Source organism: Scomber japonicus, chromosome 17 (assembly GCF_027409825.1).
Source record: "Scomber japonicus isolate fScoJap1 chromosome 17, fScoJap1.pri, whole genome shotgun sequence".
Taxonomy (NCBI): Eukaryota; Metazoa; Chordata; class Actinopteri; order Scombriformes; family Scombridae; genus Scomber; species Scomber japonicus.
In genome coordinates, this window is record NC_070594.1 from 23306852 (window position 1) to 23326560 (window position 19709).

A 19709-nucleotide genomic window follows, 5' to 3' on the forward strand; every position below is an offset into this window, starting at 1 on the left:
CACACGCATGTAATGCCTCGGTGAAATCCGGACGTAGAAAACACGCATGTGAATATTGTATTTTTGCATGTCAGGAGAGGAGGAACTAGTCGCCGGTTCCGCGGCTGTTTGTCTTTTCTTATCGCTTCCCCCCCCCCCTCCTATGTCACTCTAATTAATCGGAGGCATGTGGAATCGCACCGGGATTAGGAATTGCTTCCCAATAGTGTGCCTGCTGTTGACGTTATGGACGAAGGTAAGAAGGCTCCTCTTTCATTTCAAACAGATCATTTTGAAATTACGCACCGCATGCGTAAAAAAAAAAAAAAAAATTAAAAAAATTAAATGTTTAAAATGAGCAATGTCAAAAGTTGGTGGGCGTGGGCAGATGTAGATTTGCTCTCCTGCGTTGCAAATTCGCATCACATTAATCGATAATTGAATTACGTAGCCGTCAGTTGTGGAGCATGTGATCACGTTACCATGACAAGGTTTGGAAGTCAGAGGAATTGAGCTATATACTCTCTCCATTTTGGTTACAATGCTGAGTGGTGTGTGCGTGTGTGTATGTGTGTGTGCGTGCGTGCGTTTTTTTTTTGTTTTTTTTTTAATATTTAGGGCATGAGGCCTGAACCCTAACAAGAAGTTGTAAGTTGCATTGCATCAATTGGGCTGCTGCAGCGGTTCATTTTGCTCCCGTCTGAGAGTAACCTGATTGTCTGAAAGCCCCCCCCAACACACACACACACACATACACCACCACCACCACCACCTCAAGCCTGCCAACTGTAGGGTATTCACGTGGTCCATTCATGGTGCAACAAATCATTTTTTTTAAGGAATATCCACCTCCCATCTTTAAATGTCTTCTTTATTATGGAGGTTTAATTGAGCGTAATGTTTGGCCACTTGTCCATTTTTACGCACCGATTGAAGCAGCGTCCAGGCTTTTAATATGAGTGTATAAATAATGTTGCTCTTTTTAAAAATGTTGTTTCTAGGTGTCCCAGTCAACCGGCTATTTCGAGCTGCAGCTGATCTCTGTGGAGAATGTAAACGGCGAGTTGGCGGTAGGGGAGTGCTGCGACGGATCCAGGAGCTCCCAGGACCTGCGCTGCACCCGAGACGAGTGCGACACTTACTTTAAAGTGTGCCTGAAGGAGTACCAGGTGGAGGTCACCACCACCGGCCCCTGCAGGTTTGGAGCTGGATCTACGCAAGTTCTCGGTGGAAATATGATTTCTTTTAAAGGCGCAAAGAACAACCCCAATAAATTCGACGAGGCTGGCAAGATTTTGATCCCATTCCAGTTTGCGTGGCCGGTGAGTGTGATTCATTGCTTCAGTTATACCTTACAGAAGGGTTTCCTGACCCCCTTCTCCTCTCAGGAGAGCACAGCACTAAACCATGTTTAATATTTGGACAAGGTAAAGTCCATCTTCTGGTGTATATTTGGGGGACACATCATAAAACCATATATGGATGATTTGGAGCCACTCTCCCATTCTGCATACATCCAGTGCACTACAAGTAGCACTTGTTTCTGGATAAAAGTTCATACTTTTTGTCGTCTTTGCAGTAAAAAGCTCAACAAGGGTTGACAGTAAGAAGCTGATATAAAAGGTGTGATGTTACTGCTGCTTTAATGCATAAAAGCTGATATCTATTAGAACATATTGGACTCCTTAGGATTTGGGTGATGCGTTTGTGCCTTTGCAGAGGAGATGCACCCCACGAAAAACCGGCTTCTTAGTAGCATCCTGTCCTTTTTTATAAGATTTGACACTTATCACGGTTAAACGACTGCATGCTTCACAAGGATCCGGTTGCAGCTACAGTGGTTCGCAGTGTCGTCTGGGTCATCTTTTAAAGTTGCCCTGATATATGAGGGTTGGCTTTGTTCCAGTCAACCAGCTTGCACCTGCCAAGGCCATGATAGAGTAATTAGACTGGGGGAAATGCTTTGATATGTAGACCCTAGAGGGGGAACTCTGCTACTTCTCACATGGGAGAGACGGTTATGGCGACACTGTTTACCTGAGAACATGACATTTGCTGATTCATGAGGGCGTTAAGGGCAAATTCATATGATCCATCAAGTGACGTTTGGTGTAATGAGATGTATGTTTTTAGGATGGGTTCTCACTGCTCAATGCTGCCAGTTTAGTTGGAAGATGATTGTGAGAAGTAGCAGAAAAATCAGCTGCAAAAGTTGAACATAGTGTGTTTATCATAAGCAATTATAATGGTTTAACTTTGCTTTCATGTCACACACAGGAGACATGTGTGATATTCTCTTTATACTAGAATGGGATGTACTGTATTTGGGAGTGTAGCCTGGTTTTATGTGATGGATGGATGCTCCCAATTAATTCTCCATAATGACGATGAATGAGTGACATGCTGCGAGTGTGAAGCATGCCTTCAGCTGAAATGAATGGTGCCTGCGGGCAATGGTTTTGGTACTGCTGGCCGTACACCTCTCTCTACACCCCCCCCCCCCCTTTTTCTGCACCCCACAGCTTCCCCTCTCCTGCTGTGGGTGCCAGGTGGCCCCTGGTGGCCCCTCCAGGGCAATTAAGCTCGTCTGACTGTAGATGAGTGATAGCTGGTGGATTAGGTACATGAATAACGCGTGCATGTTTCCACTGCCACGCTGTTAAAAATGCTTGTACAGTAGCACTGAACACGCTTTTAGTTTTTCTTATTTTAGGGATGCACTTGTGGTGTTTGACATTATGCTGTTGAGTCTGTTTTTAATTGAATGTTTTCATGCAGATTTTTAATTTAGTGGTCATGCTCTAGTGTGTTAAAGGAACTGGACTATTGTACAAACCAGCACATTGTATTTTAAAGTACAGCTGGAGTGATTGGTTGATTGATGTACAGGAAATTAATTAGCATAAGTAGAAAATTATAAGTAGAATGATTGATGAAAGCAAAACAAATCTCTGAATGATTCCTTATGATAAAAAACTAAATATCATAATTATATTTCTATTTGGATTGTAGGTCAGACATAACAAGTAATATGAGGGTATCACCATTGGCTGTGGAAGTTAGTTATTGGGGCCTTTCTCAATTCATGAATTGAGAAAATAATCAGTACATCAATTAATAATGGAAGTTAATCATTTGTTACATGCAGTCCTGTTTTATAAGAAAAGTTTAGCTGCTTTTTTTGGGAAAACTGAGCAGTAAAAGGTTGAAGTAAACTATATTTCTGTCACTGGTCGGTTCTGATAAGTAGCAAATCTGTGTGCTAGTATATGGGTTGTGGTCTTTTGTGTAAGACCTCATGGGTTTGATCCAGGTTTTGTCTTTGTGTACTTAATGATTTCAGGGTTTCCCGCAGCCATTAGAGGCGGTCCACCCAACAGCTGCCTGTGTTGACAATTTAAAGCTTCAGGGTAAAATGGCAAAGGTGCGATTTCACCCCGTAAAGGACATATGCTATCTTTAATGAGTAAGACTATTGTGTAGACCATCAGGTGTTGAGGTGGGTGCAACACATAACATGTTAGCTAATACATTTTCTGGATTTAATTTGACATGACACGCATAGAAGATCACACATCTAACAATCACCAACACATCAGATATAGAGCTCTGGGAGTCTCTTTATTCAAAGCATTGACTGACACCTCAAGGCAGAGGTGAAGAGGGTTATTCTGGTGTGTTGTCTTTCTGTTAAGTGGTCCGGGCTGATAACGGTACACTTATTCCAGTGCCAGATGTCACAACGAGCCGGCGGGGTCACTAGCTGTGGCGTTGTCGAAGAAACAAAGATTCAGTGTACTATATGGCTGTGTCATCTGGCAAACTGCCCATTTTAAGTCCAATGGAAACCAATGTGGGCTTTACTCTTCTGTCATCCCCCGAACCCGGCTTCAGCAGTCTGAAAATGAAAGTCATGGATTATTTCATAATTATTTAGCATAAAGTTTGTGAGATGTATTATGTTATTTAGAGCTGTAAAAATTTCTATTAGGTGCCAAAAATCATGAGACATGCAGTCTATATGTGTCGTTTTCCTGAAAAAATTATGTTTCTGATCAATTCTGTTGTACATGGCAGCTTAGTTGTGCCAGTCTTTGCAAGTTAGTTGACTTGAAAGTTCGACTCAGGACTGTAAGACTCTTTATTTTTACCAAATGTTCTCAAGAAATTCAGCTTTGAAGGCATATGTGTTCTTCCAAGATCAATGCAGTCCATATTGAACCATTTTCCTCGAAAAATCAGACACATGCAGTGATTTTTAAATTGACCTTGAAATGCTGAGATGTGAAAAATACTCTTTGGAGCCTCAAATTGAATTTTCTCAATTGACACTCGAGCCTGTTCTCAAAGAACACTTTTCATCTCCCTGTCTAGTTGTGGTGCAGTTGGGCCGTGACAATGAAAATCATCCCACGTTTCTGGGAAGAGCTGCTTATTCTGTGAAGAGAGGGAGAGAGAGAGAGACGCTGGTTCAGTTATCATCACACCAGTGTGATGCACTTGCTAATGGCTGATTTTACTCAGATTGCATGATGCTTATCCATTCTTTGGAAATCTTCCAATGATTCTTAGTGATGGATTTTCTTGCCAGCAGGCCAGTAAAGAGACTGACTGATGCTGCTGCCACCCCTGAGCTCAGCCTACACTCTGTCTTCCTTTTTACATGTTTAAATTTACAGTAAATGCACTCTGCTAGTGGAGTTTTCTCTGCTTATGGGTTTGAGTATTTTGTTAAGGTGTTGTTTGTTTTGTATTTCACTCATTTCAATTATTTTAAGTAAAGGAAATGGATTTTTTAGCTATTTTTTTGGCTAGTGAGAAAGACAGGAGATTTGAGTAAACTTAAAGAATGTACTAGCTTGAGTATTTACTCTTGAAATAATTTAGCAGAACTGCTGGAATAATTGTTAACTAGTCATTATTTTTCTCCTCTAATGCTTTAGTCTACCGGCTTCACACTTGTATTTAGGTTTTAAGGAATAGTTTATTTTGGGAAATAAAGCGTATTTGCTTTCTTTCTTTGAAAGTGGTGTGGAACTTTATTAGCCTAGCATAGCGTAAAGCCTAGAAAATGGGGAAACAGCTAGCCTTGTTCTCTCCAAAGTTTGAAACTATGCCTACCAATACCTCTAAAACTCACTGAATCTTTTTTTTTTTTTTTTAAACCCACACATAAAAAAGAGAAATGTCTAAACAATTTGTGGTTTAAGGGGGCGCATGCTGTAACTATATCTAGGTAAATATTAGCCAACATTCATTATGTTTGGCAACTTGTTTGTAGTTACTGGAAATACAGCACGGAAGTTGTGTGTGGATGGATACGCTATTCGGCAAGAAATACTTATAGCGTTAAACTCCTCTAAAATGATGAATGGTTTTTACATTTCTGTAAATGTATTAATGAGACAGACAAGATGCATTTGGTAAAGTAGGTTAGGTTTTGGTGGGCTTATTCATTTTTGGGTCATAGCCAGGCTTGCTGTTTCCCCCTTTTCCAGTGTTTATGCTAAGCTAAGCTAACCACGTCCTTGCTCCAGCTCTGTATTCATCATGCAGACACGACATTCATTCAACTCTTGGGCAGAAAGTAAGAAATATATATATATTAAAATGTTGAACTATTAGAGCTGCAATGATAAGTAATTTAATCAGTCAATTGTCAGAAAATGAATCTGGATAATTGTCAAGCAAAGTTGCAAAGTATTTGATGGTTTGAAAATTTGAGTTTTTCCTTTTCATATATAACAGTAAATTGAATATCTAAACATTTTAGACTGTTAGTCAGACAAAAGAAGGCTTCTGTGACATTATGAATACCATTTGGTAACATTTCATGGACTAAACTATTGATCGACTAAAAAGAAATTAATCTGATTTAATTGGTAATGAAAATAACCATTAGTTGCAGCCCTTTTTAAAGTCACTGGTGTCCTTATGGAACAGACGTCAAACACTCGGTTGAGCAGCCAGCTGACCAAGTTAAGGCCTCGTTTGACCGTCTGATTGAGTTTCCATTTTGTTGGCCCATGCTGTGTCTGCACTTTAGCTGAGAGAGCAAGAGGGAGAGAGACACGTCTTACTTCCATTTGATCACTAATGAAATTGCCGGTGGAATTTCTCTGCCTCTCCCTGTCCCTCCCCACCCCCCAGCTACATCAGCCGGACGTCCGTTTGATGTGAGCCTGCCTGTAACTGTATCTGTCTGAACTTGGATATGTATGAGAGCTCCTTTCTCACTCAGCTAGTAAATGGATGCATGTAGTTAGCCAGATCTGTAGTTGATCTGCAGCAGCCACTGACTACATTAAGATTAAGAAGCTTAATGGTTGTTTCAGGAGCTTGTGGAGTTGTAGATTACATTAGTTTCTCAAAAAAAAAAAAAAAAAAACTCAGTCATGGAAATTTAAACATCTTTATCAAGGGATGTAATGTGTATCAAGTTGGTTAGTTTGGTCTGCTGCTCATGCACGCCTTTGTGTGTTTCATTATGTCTCAATCTGCACAGACTTGCTTAAAGTCCCCCTCAAATGTTTTTCTTCTTGTTCATACAGTTGGATAATTAAGATTTACTGTGTTGAATGATGTATGTGCAGAGTTTGACACCAGAAGGCTTTTTCACTTTCATCTACTGAAGATGGAAAGTTTCCCTTAGCTTATTGTAAATCTAACTTAAAGGGACGAGCCTACGAGCATGATTTATGACATCACAACTAGTGTGGAACCAATCCTCGTTCAGTATTCAATTTACAAAAGTGAGATGTGGAAACTTGAAGCCTCAAGTGCAGAGAATGGACTTTACAGTGAAGTAAAAGACATCTTGTGTCCAGCAGGAACACTTCAGAAATAAAAAATAATTGCATATTTATAGAATTCTTAATGAAGTAGAAGAGGTAGAAGCCATTTAAAGGATTTTAACAAGATACTTTTTTTTTTTTTTGGTGGAAAAAACCCTAACCCTGACTCAAAATAGAGTATTTTATATACATCTTAAAACATGTCTGGAGGGGATCTTCGAGATTGTTTTTCCTGGAACAAACCCAAATAATTTGAATGGTTTTGGCTCACTGCTCTTGCTCGCCACGTGCAAGTCATACGCCCGCAGTGTTATTGTCATGTTTTTTTGTGCTACTGTCAGGCATGTATACTCCTGGCATTAAGTCAAGTACAAGTGCTATAAGTTCTTGGAGTGCGTGTGTGGGACCACCCAGGTCTGACACAAAGGTCTACCTTTAATGTTGTTCTTGTATTAAATCCATGTATGCCTTTTTTTTGGAAATGTGGAACAATCTTAAATCACTTCCAAGAATCACTGTGATTGGACTGGGTGGGTGGATGTGTGTTAAGGGTTTAGTATTCTTGGACTGAACCGGTTTGTACAATGTGCTGTTCGCCCAATTCAGAAGACAACAGTGTTTAAGGCCACTTTCAAACAGGCACACAGAAAGTCTATCATAACCTCCTCCTGGCTGCTTCACACTGCTTTTCTGATCTCTCTACAAAAGTTCTGTCCTTTTTTGTGTCTTTCTTGTCTTAACAACGTATTGTATAAATGGGAATAACCTTGAACACATCGGGACAGTCTTTCGTCAAGGCCTTCGTGGTGTTTTGCCCTGTTGTACATGCAAAAAGTAATGAAAGTAGCTGTCTGAAGCATGAAAAATGAGGGCTTCAGATTCAAGTTGAAGTTCAAACACTGGCTTATTTTCTCAATTTAGCACACCTGGCCAGTTAGTGTGTTAAGTGAGTCAGATAGTTGGTTGCAAGAACTGACTCTTAGGGTCTCATTTTTGACTTTGGAAAGATTTCGGTGAAAAGGCTGACTGACTATCCAGCCCTTAGTTTGCAGGGATACGTCAGATGGATGACCTTTGCTGTAATGGGGATATTGTCCGTCTATAGATTTAAGAGTACAGTTATTTGAATGTGCTAAATGTTGCAGAACATCTATGTTTGTGCTGAAGTAGCTGAGAACATTCACCAGTATCACCCACCCTGTATGTTGATCCAGGCAGCAATTTAGCATGAATGACAGAAAGTTGGTCCAGAGCTCTGTCTTCAGGTAGGACTTTTTTTCTATTTGATTAACATGTTCATAAATACATCAGGCTTGAATGCTTATTTAGTGTCAAACGTTCTAATGGTAACAAAAGACGACCTACAGGGTGCTTGTTTTTAAGCTCTTTTTCATATGTGTGCGTGCTGTACCCTTTGAGATTTTACTAAATTTCGGAAATTTTCACAAAAGCGTATCAAGTCAGCTGTCTCTGTCTCGTGTTATTGTTGTTTCTGGTTGTCTTCCATGCTAACGCTTGCACTTCATGCTAATGAGAAAACAAGATCTGAGCTCTGTGTGAAGAGGGGGGGGCGAAATAAGAATTGGGACACTGTACAGACACAGTGTAGTGCTTAATATTAGAAAGAAGTAGGACAGACGCTTTAGTAGTGGCTTTAGTGTGTCTTTCCCCCTTCCTCCCTCTCCTCTCGTCTCCGCCTGAGACAGCAGTTAAGTAGCTATATTTCGGATGAATACACACTCACAGTACCAAAGGCTAACAGAGGCTGCCGTGGTTCGCCACACCTGATACAGAGCTTGTCAGAGCTGTTGCTAGGAGACGGCTACATAGGCCTCTAGTAAACAATTATCCTTCCTTGCTGTGACTCCCTCCCCCATCCATCCTCTTTTGTGGTAAAGCCACTCACACGAGTCTCACCTGTGATTCAGCCCAGCTCTGTATTGATTATGCAATTAGTCAGTCAGCCAGAACTCCCAAGGTGAAATGTCAGCTTTTTCCAAGAGCCCTCTGTTCTCCAAAAGTGCTGCTTAGGCTCTGTAAATGTATTTCAGCCATTTTTGATTTCTCGAGATTGTTTTCAGCTCCCTAATTAAGCAACATGTGAGAGGAATCCTCTGGGATGAACTGTGGTTAGGGTTAGCGTGCTCAGAGACAGAAACAGCTATCTGATAGCTTCAATAAGAAAGACTGTATGAAACATGTCTGAACTTATTATTGTGGTACGCCTCCTTCTAAGATTTTTATTTTTTTTTATTGTTCAGATTTTATATGAAATACATGTTCGAATTTGTTTTTTCACTACTGATAACTTATTAAAACTGCCTCTTTATTACACAAAGCCATGAAGAAATTGGAGCCCTTAAGATATATTGCTCAGCCGATATGCACCAATATTTAAAAAAAAAAAAAGTTTGAAGTTATGTAGGCAATATTTTATGTAGATTTGATCCTCTCTTAATTCAAGTTTAATATATGTCCATATGTTTTTTAATTGTATGTGTTTTTAATTTTTTTTATAGTAATTCTTAATTATTACATTCCCAGTGAAGTTTCCAATCTTTGTCATTTGTGTTATGTGATGATAGAAATGATTAGTCATGAACAATAAAATATATTTTGGCTTCTTATTCCTTCTTATTCTGAGGCTTTAATGGAATATCTTTGCATAATTAACAGTTAAAAAAAAAATAAAAAATCTTATACTGTCTCTTTATGTAGCCCATTAGTTCAGCCTATGTCTGAAACAGGCCGTTTTAGCTCCTGTCTCTTTAATGCCCCCTTTCACTCATTAACTTCTGTTCCAGATTAATTGTCTCTCATATCCACCAGTATGTGTGTAGTCAGAGAAGGTAACGGAATTGAAATAATCATCATCACTCTTGCCCTGATTTCTCCCTAACCAGGCCCTCCCCTTCAGACACTGCACATTGTGTTTTACAAGTCTTGCGTACCGCTGCCTGTCGTCAGAGACTTTTACAAGTCTGACATCTGTGTTGTCACTTTGCTCATCAACAAAGATGCAGTGTAGTATTGACTGTGTGATATGGACAGCTGCCCTGTGGAAGCCCTCTGTCATCGCCATCTGACTCTGACTACATTCTTAATATTAAATGGATCTGTGTTACTGTGTGGAGGAGGAGACTACAGGGATTTCCTCTGAGAACATTTTGTTTTGTTGTTTCTAGGATCTCACAAGAAGGGTACACAAGTGGATTTTGTATTATCTAAGTGGTTAATAACTGCTTTTAGGATTTATAACATTCAAAGGCTGCCTCAGGAGGATGTTTTTAGTTTGTATTGTGTCCATTAATGTTGGACAGATCAGTCCAGTGATGAATCTTGGTTTTTTGGTTGTTGTTGGGGGTGAGGGAGGGGTCAATGAATCAGCTGTTTTGTTGAGGAATCTGTTTCTTATTGTTGGCTTCAAGTATTTTCACTGTTTTTCATAAATGTTGGTCAAGTTTCACAACATCAAATCAAATTCTTTTTATATATATTTCCATTTTTGACTTTCTGTGATCTTGTGAAAGACTTATTAACACTGCTCCATGTGTCAGCAGTTCCAGTGACTTTCTACTAATTTTGGGCACATTTCTGCCTGTGCCAAAATGCACCAGTTTCCCTGTGCAACTGTCCTCCTTACCTAGTTAGCTTGCGAAGCTGCCAGTCCATCCTATATCTGGTTGTTCATTTAGTTCAACAGTTGTTCTGAGGTTAGGCATTTACAACTCCAACTTTTGTTAGTGTCTTTTTAGCCTTCCAGCTAACCAGCAGCTATCACAATACAGTAATCACTCATTGTTAAGTATCTAATTTTAGATGAAAGCGATTGTGAATTGAGGCCAGCAATTCATGATAGCACCCCCCCCACCCCCTTTTTTTTTTTTTTGCATGCTACCGGCTGAGGCATTCAAAAGCTAAATGGATGTGACGTATCCTGTAGCCGCAGTGTATGGAAATAGACTCTCTATTCTTGCTCAGGTCGATGGCTAAGTGCAAACCATCATGGACCAAGTGGCTTCATCATTTTTGAATGTGTAAACCAGCATTCAGAGTGGTTATGGGCTGTCATGGAAACCGTCCCAACAGAAATACAATGCACTTCCTATAGTAAGTTGGATGTAGCTTAACAGCCGGTTCAAGAAAGGAAGTCTGAGGGGCTATTGTCACATTTATATTATAGTTTCAGTAGAGTTATTAAAACAGGTGCATGATGACCTTGTGTAAAGAAGCTGAGGAACTATACCATAATAACCACAGTACTGTATCCTCTGCAGGGAAACCCACAATATGTCAATACGGTCAATGCAGGGAATATGCTCCCACTTTTATGCAAAATGAAGCAAACAAATTTAAATTGCAGATAACTTTGAGCTGATTTTGTATAGATTCTGTATTTTGAAGCTGATCACATGTGTTGACTGGTATAGTAAAAAGGATGTTCATTAGGAGTGGTTGTGATGTTGCAGGTGATGGTACATTCATAAGTATGTCAAAGATGCCTGCCTGAGTAGGTTCATCTCTGTAATATCTGAGGCCAAAATTGAGCCGATGTTAGGCCTAGACAATAAAACCATAGCGATGTGCAAAAAAATAGTTCAGTGGAACTTAATGGCGGTTTGCAGTAAATGTAAAACACCATGAAGACACGTAGCAAATACACAAAGTTTGGTTGACTGGACAAACCAAGACCAAGTGGACAGTACTTCCTACCTGGCTCATAAACAGCCTATCATATCCCTTGATAATGGAGCGTGCTACATGCAAACAGCCAACCATTTAACAGGTATGTTGGTGATAATTGTTGATTTAAAAAAGAATGGCAGTTTTTTTGGGTTCAGTTTAAAATAAAGTGGTTTAAGTTCAGCCTTTTCATCCTGGTCTGTATTAAAAAAAGAGGCCTTCAAAAATTATCAGTCAAGTATTTTATCGTGATAATTTTTTCCGCTACATGGCCCAGCACTAGCTTTGCAGGAATCAAATGTGTTGGGATCATTTTGTACTTTTTTGGGGGCATTATATGCATTTATTAAATTGCTGACAGTATAGAGATGACAGGAAATGAAGAGGAACGTGCAATGCTACAACATTGGACTTAAACTGGGTACTTTGTGGGTTGAGTTAGGCGGCTTGAAGGAACCCCTGGGACACCTGCTCCTGACACATCCATATTTAAGTCTATAATATCATTAAAATTTGATTTGCCACACAGTTGGTTTGGCAGGAAATCTGTCTGACCAAAGATTTCCTTTTAAAATAAGGCCAATAACTCTATGACAGGTGCAGCGTTGTAAGAGCACAGTTCAAACATCTTAACTCACTCTTTATAAATGCATATAGACTGCTGTTAGGGGGGTTTGGAGTCTGCGGACAACACCTTGTTTATCTGGAACAATGATTCAGCTTCCAGTAAATGACTGATGAAGCAGCAGCAGCAGCCACGCCGGGTATCCAGCACATGTGGCGTAACTCTCAGGTGCATTAGTGAGCAGTTGTGAGTTGTGTCTCAGCATGTGTGTGTATTTCCATTGTCGCTCGGCATTGATTCGTCTGTTGTAAAGTAGCGTGTTGCCGTGGCCCACCGCGTCCCCTGCCTCTTGTTAAATGAATGGTGTGCAGGTGCTAGGGGCTCCTTGCGGGGGTAATTAAAGCATGTCATTACACGGGCAGTTAAATTGTCACTGTACTGTTGAACCTGTTTGAAATGATAATGGGGCTCGGCTGGAGGCGGTGCTGTATCGCTCTCCAGTCAGGCGCCCTGTTGCTTTGGATCAGGAATTAGCCCGTTAATGTTTCTGAAGCACGTCTGTTGCTTTAGTACTTCTTAGACGACTTCTTCTCCGGGCAAATTAACACCTGATTATGTACTTGACAGATATCCAAGAGCGCAGCAGAGTTGAGCTTTGGCACATGATGATGCACAAGAAAGCTGACTTACCTTTAGTAATTTAAAAACTACTTTTGAAGCTTTTTATCATGCAAATTTTGACTGATACTTCCATTTTCTCCATCTCTAACCTCTCTACAGTAAGTAAATACGTGGGCATATTTATGATATCTATGTCAAGTCATTCCCATTTTTCAAGCGTGCATGCGTCGGTGTTTGTTTAACGTGTCGCATAGTCTCGGATCACGCTGGTTAATTAGCACCGGGAGGGGAGGGGTTTGTTGTATTGGAAGTGCATGGCTAATGACCCTGTTGGCATAGTAGCAGCATGCTCAATGGGCCGTGTGTGTGTGTGCACAGCCGGCGTACACCAGCCAGCCAAAATGCCTTGCCTTCAGTGCGACATCTCTTGGCACACGACTTTGGCAGGCGACTCACACGCAGAGCTTCGCAGCCCTCCACCTCTCTACACCAGCAGAGATATGACTGTTAGAGAGAGAGTGAGTGTGTAACCTGCTTTCTCAAGCCCTCGTTTTAGTCGTAGGAGTGTATATTAATGTCTTTTTAAAATTCCTTGAGTCTCATGTCAGTGGTGCCTTACTTCTCTTGTGGACCTGGCACATGGCGTCAAGTAGGACAGGGTTTAGTTTAGCACATAATTGCAGACATTTTCCTTTGTATATGTTTGTGGAAAGAGGTTGGCACACTGGCTGGAGGTTGTCTAGTTCTTAAGAAGCATCACAGGCCTCTTCGTGTTTAATTCTGAGGTGGGACGCAACTTACTGTAAGTGCAAGGCAGTATTGTACAAGAGGAAGTATCTTGATATCTTGATGGTACTTGTTGATTACCAATATTTGGATCGACGGGCTTGATAGGACTTTATTGTTTGTGAAGCAGCACAACTATTGGTCAGAGCAGTTGATGTTCCAGGTTGCAGACTGTAAAATCAATTAATTAATAATTGATTGAGTGAAAACACCAAAGATTGACAGGTTCTGCTTCTTTTGTTTGTGTGTCATTGTAAAATAAATAGCTTTTTGGTTTTTGACTAGTAGTTGGACAAAAGAAATTCACCTTGGACTCTATTTTCTCGCATTTCATCAACTTCGGAAAAAACACCTGATCACAAATATAGTAGCCCTACGTGAGTCCTTAAGAGGTTTACATTGAGATTTTTGATCCAAGTGTTGGGACATCACCTGGAGCTCAAATTTTGTCCAATTGCAGCTCAGGGAAAAACAAAGGCATGTTCAGTGTGACTTTCAGCAAGAGTCAAAAACCATCCATCATATACTCTCTCTGGCTGCCAACATCATCGCCACGTTTGCAAGGATTTTACCACTGGAGGTCTTTCATCTCTGAACCTCTGATCAGATTCAGGAGCTAGACTCATTCACTGACCAGGCAGGATGTCGGTTTCACACATATACATCTACTTTATACAAGAAGAAGCTGCTACTACTACTCCCCACCAACCCCCAAACCTCTACAAGCTCCTCTCCAGTGTGAAACAGCATGGGTTTGCTGTGGCCCATCACTAATGACCCTTATTCATTAAGAGTTAATCATACCAAAATCTTTCATTTCCAGTTAGTCCTAATGACTAATTAGAATAGAAGATGCAGCACATAGTGTATAGGACTATCTTCATTGTATTCTTCTTCCATTTTCGGGTGGATTTGATCCATTTATGTCCATTATGATGATAATTATTCATTCATATTTTCAGCACTAGTTTCTAGGGCCAAGATACATCACATGCTTTTGTGTCCAACCCAGCCTTTCTATCTGGTGTAGCTCAGTGCCCTCGCTAGAATAGTGTAGACTCAGCCCTAGTAAAACCAAAAGCTGGGATTGACATCACAGATTAATGAAGATTACATGCAGCGATTACTGGCCATGGGATGAATCATGATGACCTCATGTCCCATCAGAAGGCAATAAATCAGGAAATGTCAGTGGAAAACTCTCCGTGGAGGAGCCGGGAACAGTGAGGTGGGCATCCAGGTCACCTCTCAATGACATGGGAAGCAGAAATAGCTTGAAGTTACTGAGGTTTTTTTTTTTTTTTTTTTTTTAATACATTGGAGTTTGTTGCATGAAAATCTAAAGAAACCAGCCACTTTGGAATAACTCTCAAAGCTCAATCTAACATTCCAGATCCGAAACTGGGCATCTCGCACAGGATTACACACCAAGGCCCCGGATCTCACATTCTTAGTATCCTTTGAATGCAAAACCCTGCACACCAACCCCTGCATGCAGAGCACTGACCCCATCTTTAGAAAAAGAAGCGTGCAAGATCCCATGCTTAGTGACCCCCAACCTGCCCCGGCTTCCACTTCCCACTGCCAACTCTCTGTGTCCCCTCCCTACCCTCCACCCCATCCCCTTTTTATTTAAATGGCCAACTCATCCACTCACCCATCCAGCCCTCATCTGGCGTGGGAACCTACACCTGTGGCTCTCCCCAGACCATCACTAGTACCACATCCTCTGCCTTCATTAGTAGAGAGCAGTTTGAAAGACTCTACCTGGATCAAGCAATGTTTGTTTTAGTTTGGGGGTGGGTTTTTTTTTTATCATGCAATACATAGATGGTGTTACATCATTTCAAAGCATATACAGATTCACAGAGTACATGACACATAAACATCCAATTCTTATTCTTTTTTAAAAAAAAATTTATTTGCTCCATGCCCCCCCTTCTTGACTTGAAAACTAGGATTTCTCTGAGTAAATCCTGTAATCCATTAGGGGAAGGGCCGGGTAGGGTTTTGGAGATTTGACTGACAGCGGATGCTTCACAGTCTCGGATGAAGTATTTCACACAGTCATAAATAAATAAATAAATAAATATATATTTATTTATTTATGTGTTTTCTCTGAGTTGAGGATTATTGAAAAATTTTTTTTTTAAAGTTGAATGGATGATCAGGACTTGTGCGAGAACCACTGGCAGCTCTTTTTTTTTTTTTTTTTTTTGACTTCACCCGTGCAACAGTCCTGCCCAGGCTCAGTAGCACACATGCTGACACTAATTGTCCTCGTGCTGACTGTGTCTCTTCGTGGACAATGGTTTTGATTGGGATGGGGGTGAGTTACGGTGTTGGGACAAGGGTCTTTGTTCAGTAGCCTTTCCCCCTTCCCTCCCCCCACTCCTCCCCTTTATCCCCCTGCCCATCCATCTATCTTGTTCCAACCATTTGGGCAGCTGTCACTTAATCCAGCTAATCACAGACTGGGATGGTCTGTGGGAAACCAGACTAGTCCGTGGCTTTGCTCTTGCCCCCGACACACACACACTCACACACTCACACACTCACACACACACACACACACACACACACACACACACACACACACACACACAAACACTGACTCAGGGGACTATTTACTCAAACGTTTACAACACACAGGCATGCAAGCGGGTCTGCATTTCAGGCGAACCCAAAAGGCGCAGGTCACAACGCGGCCACCTGTTCTTTCATTTGATCTCTTGATTCTGTCTAATGACGAGCATTTTGTCCAATAAGAGGACGCTCACATAGTCTCACGAACCAGTAGAAGCACCACCGAAGATCTCCTGTCAGTAATGCATGCGCTGCCACTCACAGTTCCTCTTGTATGCATCGGCATACGCACCCACCCACCCACATGCTCAGACTGGGGCAGCCAGCCCACCCTTTTGTGGTAGTGGGAGGGGGGGGGGGCGGGGGGGGATGGGTGGAAAAGGTCAGAAGCCGAGCTATATGTCGTGGGATGATCCACGTTCATGTCAAATAATCCATCTTTGAGGCCGCATCTGTTGTGCGTCTGCGGTTGGTCGGGTTGGTCGGGTTGGCAGAGCTTCCGGCAACAGCAGCACGAGCGTCGCCCGCCGACCGCCATATTTCACCAAAACCCCCCGCAGACCCTCCTCTTTCTTCCTCCTACACCTCTCCTGTAACTACAGCGCTTCTTCGACTCCCTCAGCAGCTCATACAGCTGTACATCCCCCCCACCCACCCCCCCACCAATCCCACACACCCCGTGTCCAAACTCCGACCCCAGCCCTTTAGCTCACCCCTCTCCCGTCATCTTCCATCCTCTTGTCTTGTCACCCGTGGTCTTCCACAATAACACTCCCCTCCCCTTCCTCCCGCCACCACCCACAGCCAGACAAGCCCACTTAATCCCACAGCCCAGCAGCAACCAGCCTACCAGCTTGTTGGTCCTCTAGATCAACAACACAGACTGACACACACACACACACACACACACACACACACACACACACACACACACACACACACACACACACACACACACACACACGTTTTACAGTCCCGTCCCCCCCGCCCCTTCCCTGTGATTTCTCTTTTTTTCCTTCATTCAACCAACTACCAAGTCCCTCAAATCCTCGCCTTATGATTCTTTTTTTTTTTCCCCTCCCCTCCCTCACCCCTCAGGGTTGACGTCCTATCAGTGACATTACAGTAGAGGTCACAGCAGTCACTCTGTGGCTACTACAACTGTCAGTAGTGGTGACGTAATGAGTGCTATTTAGGTCAGCTGGTTGCCTAGCAGTTTGCCCTGCAGCACACCAGCTAGATTACTCCTGTGATGCTGGTTAGCTTGGTTAGTTTCCATTTATGTGTGTGTGTGTGTGTGTGTGTGTGTGTATGTGTGCACGATCATGTTTACTCCCACAGGTATCAGCTGTGCACAAGGTTTTTGCTTGATCACTGTTAAATTACGAGCAACAGTTTTATAATAACCACCCTGACATCTGCAAAATGTGAAACCAAATGATGTCTTATTAAACTATTTGTCTGACAGTTAAACAAATAGAGTTAAAACATTTAGTCGATAAATAAATGAGTCAGTTCAATTGACATATAATGAATTCCAATTTATTGTTCTCTCTTTCTTAAGCAAAAATGACAAAAATTACCAACTCTAGCGCCGCAAATTTGTATATTTGGTAGTTTTTGTAGTCTTAAGGATAATACATAGAATATATTTGTCTGGTTTTGTAGTATATGAGTTTATGTTAAGAGATAAATATGATGATGATTAAAGGTATTGCTTTCACTCATCTTTTTACTTCATCTCTTTCATTATATGCATGTTAGCTACTTTAAAAGAAATATAAGGATTCAACATAGCGGGCCCAAGACAATAAGTCCATCGCATGATGTCTTCAGTGATCAACTGTAAAGCATAACTTGTGTGTGAAACAAGCTAATCCCCTTAGCTGCTGATTTACCTCACTGTCTGATAACCAAGGACAAAGCCAGGCAGAGTTCATCTCCCACTGCTAATATTGGCAAAGTGACCTTCTTAATGGACATCATACCTGCTCATCCTTTTTTTCCTTGAAAACACTTTGCCTTTAATATGTTTCGATCTGTGTTATGTATTGATTTAGTTAGAAGAAAGCTTGAATCGTTTTGTATAGTAGAAGAAAAGGGAAAAAGTCAAGGTGGGTTTCAAGCAGCACAAAGGCCTTTAGTTGGTGAAAGAATAACAGAAAAAGGATCAATAATTCAAATCTATTTTAGGCAACATATTATTGATGTTAAGAACACAGAACATTACATAGAGCTAGTAATAGTTGTATATTAATATGAATATTCCTATCAACCATTAAGGGAATGGTAGAGGTAGCTGTTTCTTATGCTGATTAGAACCTATCAAATCCTGTGTTTAAGTCCTGACTATTCGGTGTCTGGCAATGCTTCTTCTGGGGTTTCTGGTATAATTCAGTCAGGTGTGTATGTGGCCAGTTCCTCAGGTGACCTCCAAGATAACACCAGCCGTGGTTAGCTGGAATTTTGAGCAGTTACATGTGTAACAGTCTAGGCACCCGACGAATCCGCCGAGCTCATGTTTTATTTGCCTTGGCAGATGCGTCTGGTCCCCCTCCCGTTCAGACAGATATCTACCCAGTCTGGAACTCAACAGGCCAATCACAACTGTTTATCTAATATTGTTTGATATGATGACTGACAAGTCTGTCCATTGTTTGAGATTGAATGTTGTCAATGAAGTTGAGGGTAATAAAAAGGCTCATGAGACGATGCCAATTTTTGGACTGGAATGTTTTCAGAAACGTACTTCTGTGTCCTCTTTTGCTACAATTTGAGAAAGTTTGTGACCTGGGTGCCATGTTCATGAATAAAGACAAACTAAAACCAATCACAGCCCAACTTGCATGCTTTAGTGCTATGACATGTGTCGTTGATCTGATGGGTTCTACGTAGGTCTACCCAATCGCCTACGTAGAACCCTCCAGAGGTATTTTCGTCTTCCTCATGATAACACCGCTTGGAAATGAAAAATGAATGGTAAGGTGCCGGACTGGTTCTAGTCTGGCAATGTCAAGCTTGGTATAACAGTAATGTGATTGCTTTGTCAATTAGTAATTTGTAAAATTGTAACTTGTCCAGGACTGCTCTAAGGCCAGTGGGTTCATACTACTACATTGCATTCTGGACAGAGGGATCGTTGGCTCATCCCGGTTTGAATTACTACTCTCCCCGTGTCCTTCCCTCTCTCCCACATCTCATTCCTGCAGCTTCTCTTGGCTTCTTCCCACAGTTGTACTTACCCAATGGCGCACCGTCATCTCTGAATCATTGGGTTTCATTGGCAGTGTAACTCAAGCGCACCTCCGGGTAACGAGGCCAAGTTGCGAACGAGACTCTGTAGTAGCAATGAAATCAATCGTTGCATCGCGTGTGTGTGTGTGCTTATAAACTGGTGTTTGTGGTGGACCTGCATGACTGTGGCTAAAGTTAACTCCCATTATTCTATCTGTACTATAAACACATTGTAATTATTGGTTTATTTCTCAGTGAATTTGGGAACAAAAGGACAAAGGCCTTCTGTAAATTGTTCCTCTTTTGTAACAGAGTAGACAAAGACATCATGGGCTCATTACCCATAATGATTTGAGATGCAGCAGATTTCAAATATTGTCTGGTATTTTCTTTTTGTTATTTTGATATTGTAATATTCTAATATTTACAAATGTTCTCTATTCTTTTTGACATTCAGGCCA

At 41.3% G+C, this 19709-nt stretch overlaps 1 protein-coding gene across 1 annotated transcript in view; it reads left to right on the forward strand.

The window, feature by feature from the left end:
* The window catches only part of jag2b (jagged canonical Notch ligand 2b), a 47940-nt gene continuing 28231 nt past the window's right edge, over window positions 1-19709 (forward strand). The window contains exons 1-2 of the mRNA XM_053336523.1: window positions 1-235; window positions 981-1301. Coding sequence (XP_053192498.1) covers window positions 167-235; window positions 981-1301 — 390 coding nt within the window. The 5' untranslated portion in view covers window positions 1-166. The remainder of the gene's footprint in view (window positions 236-980; window positions 1302-19709) is intronic.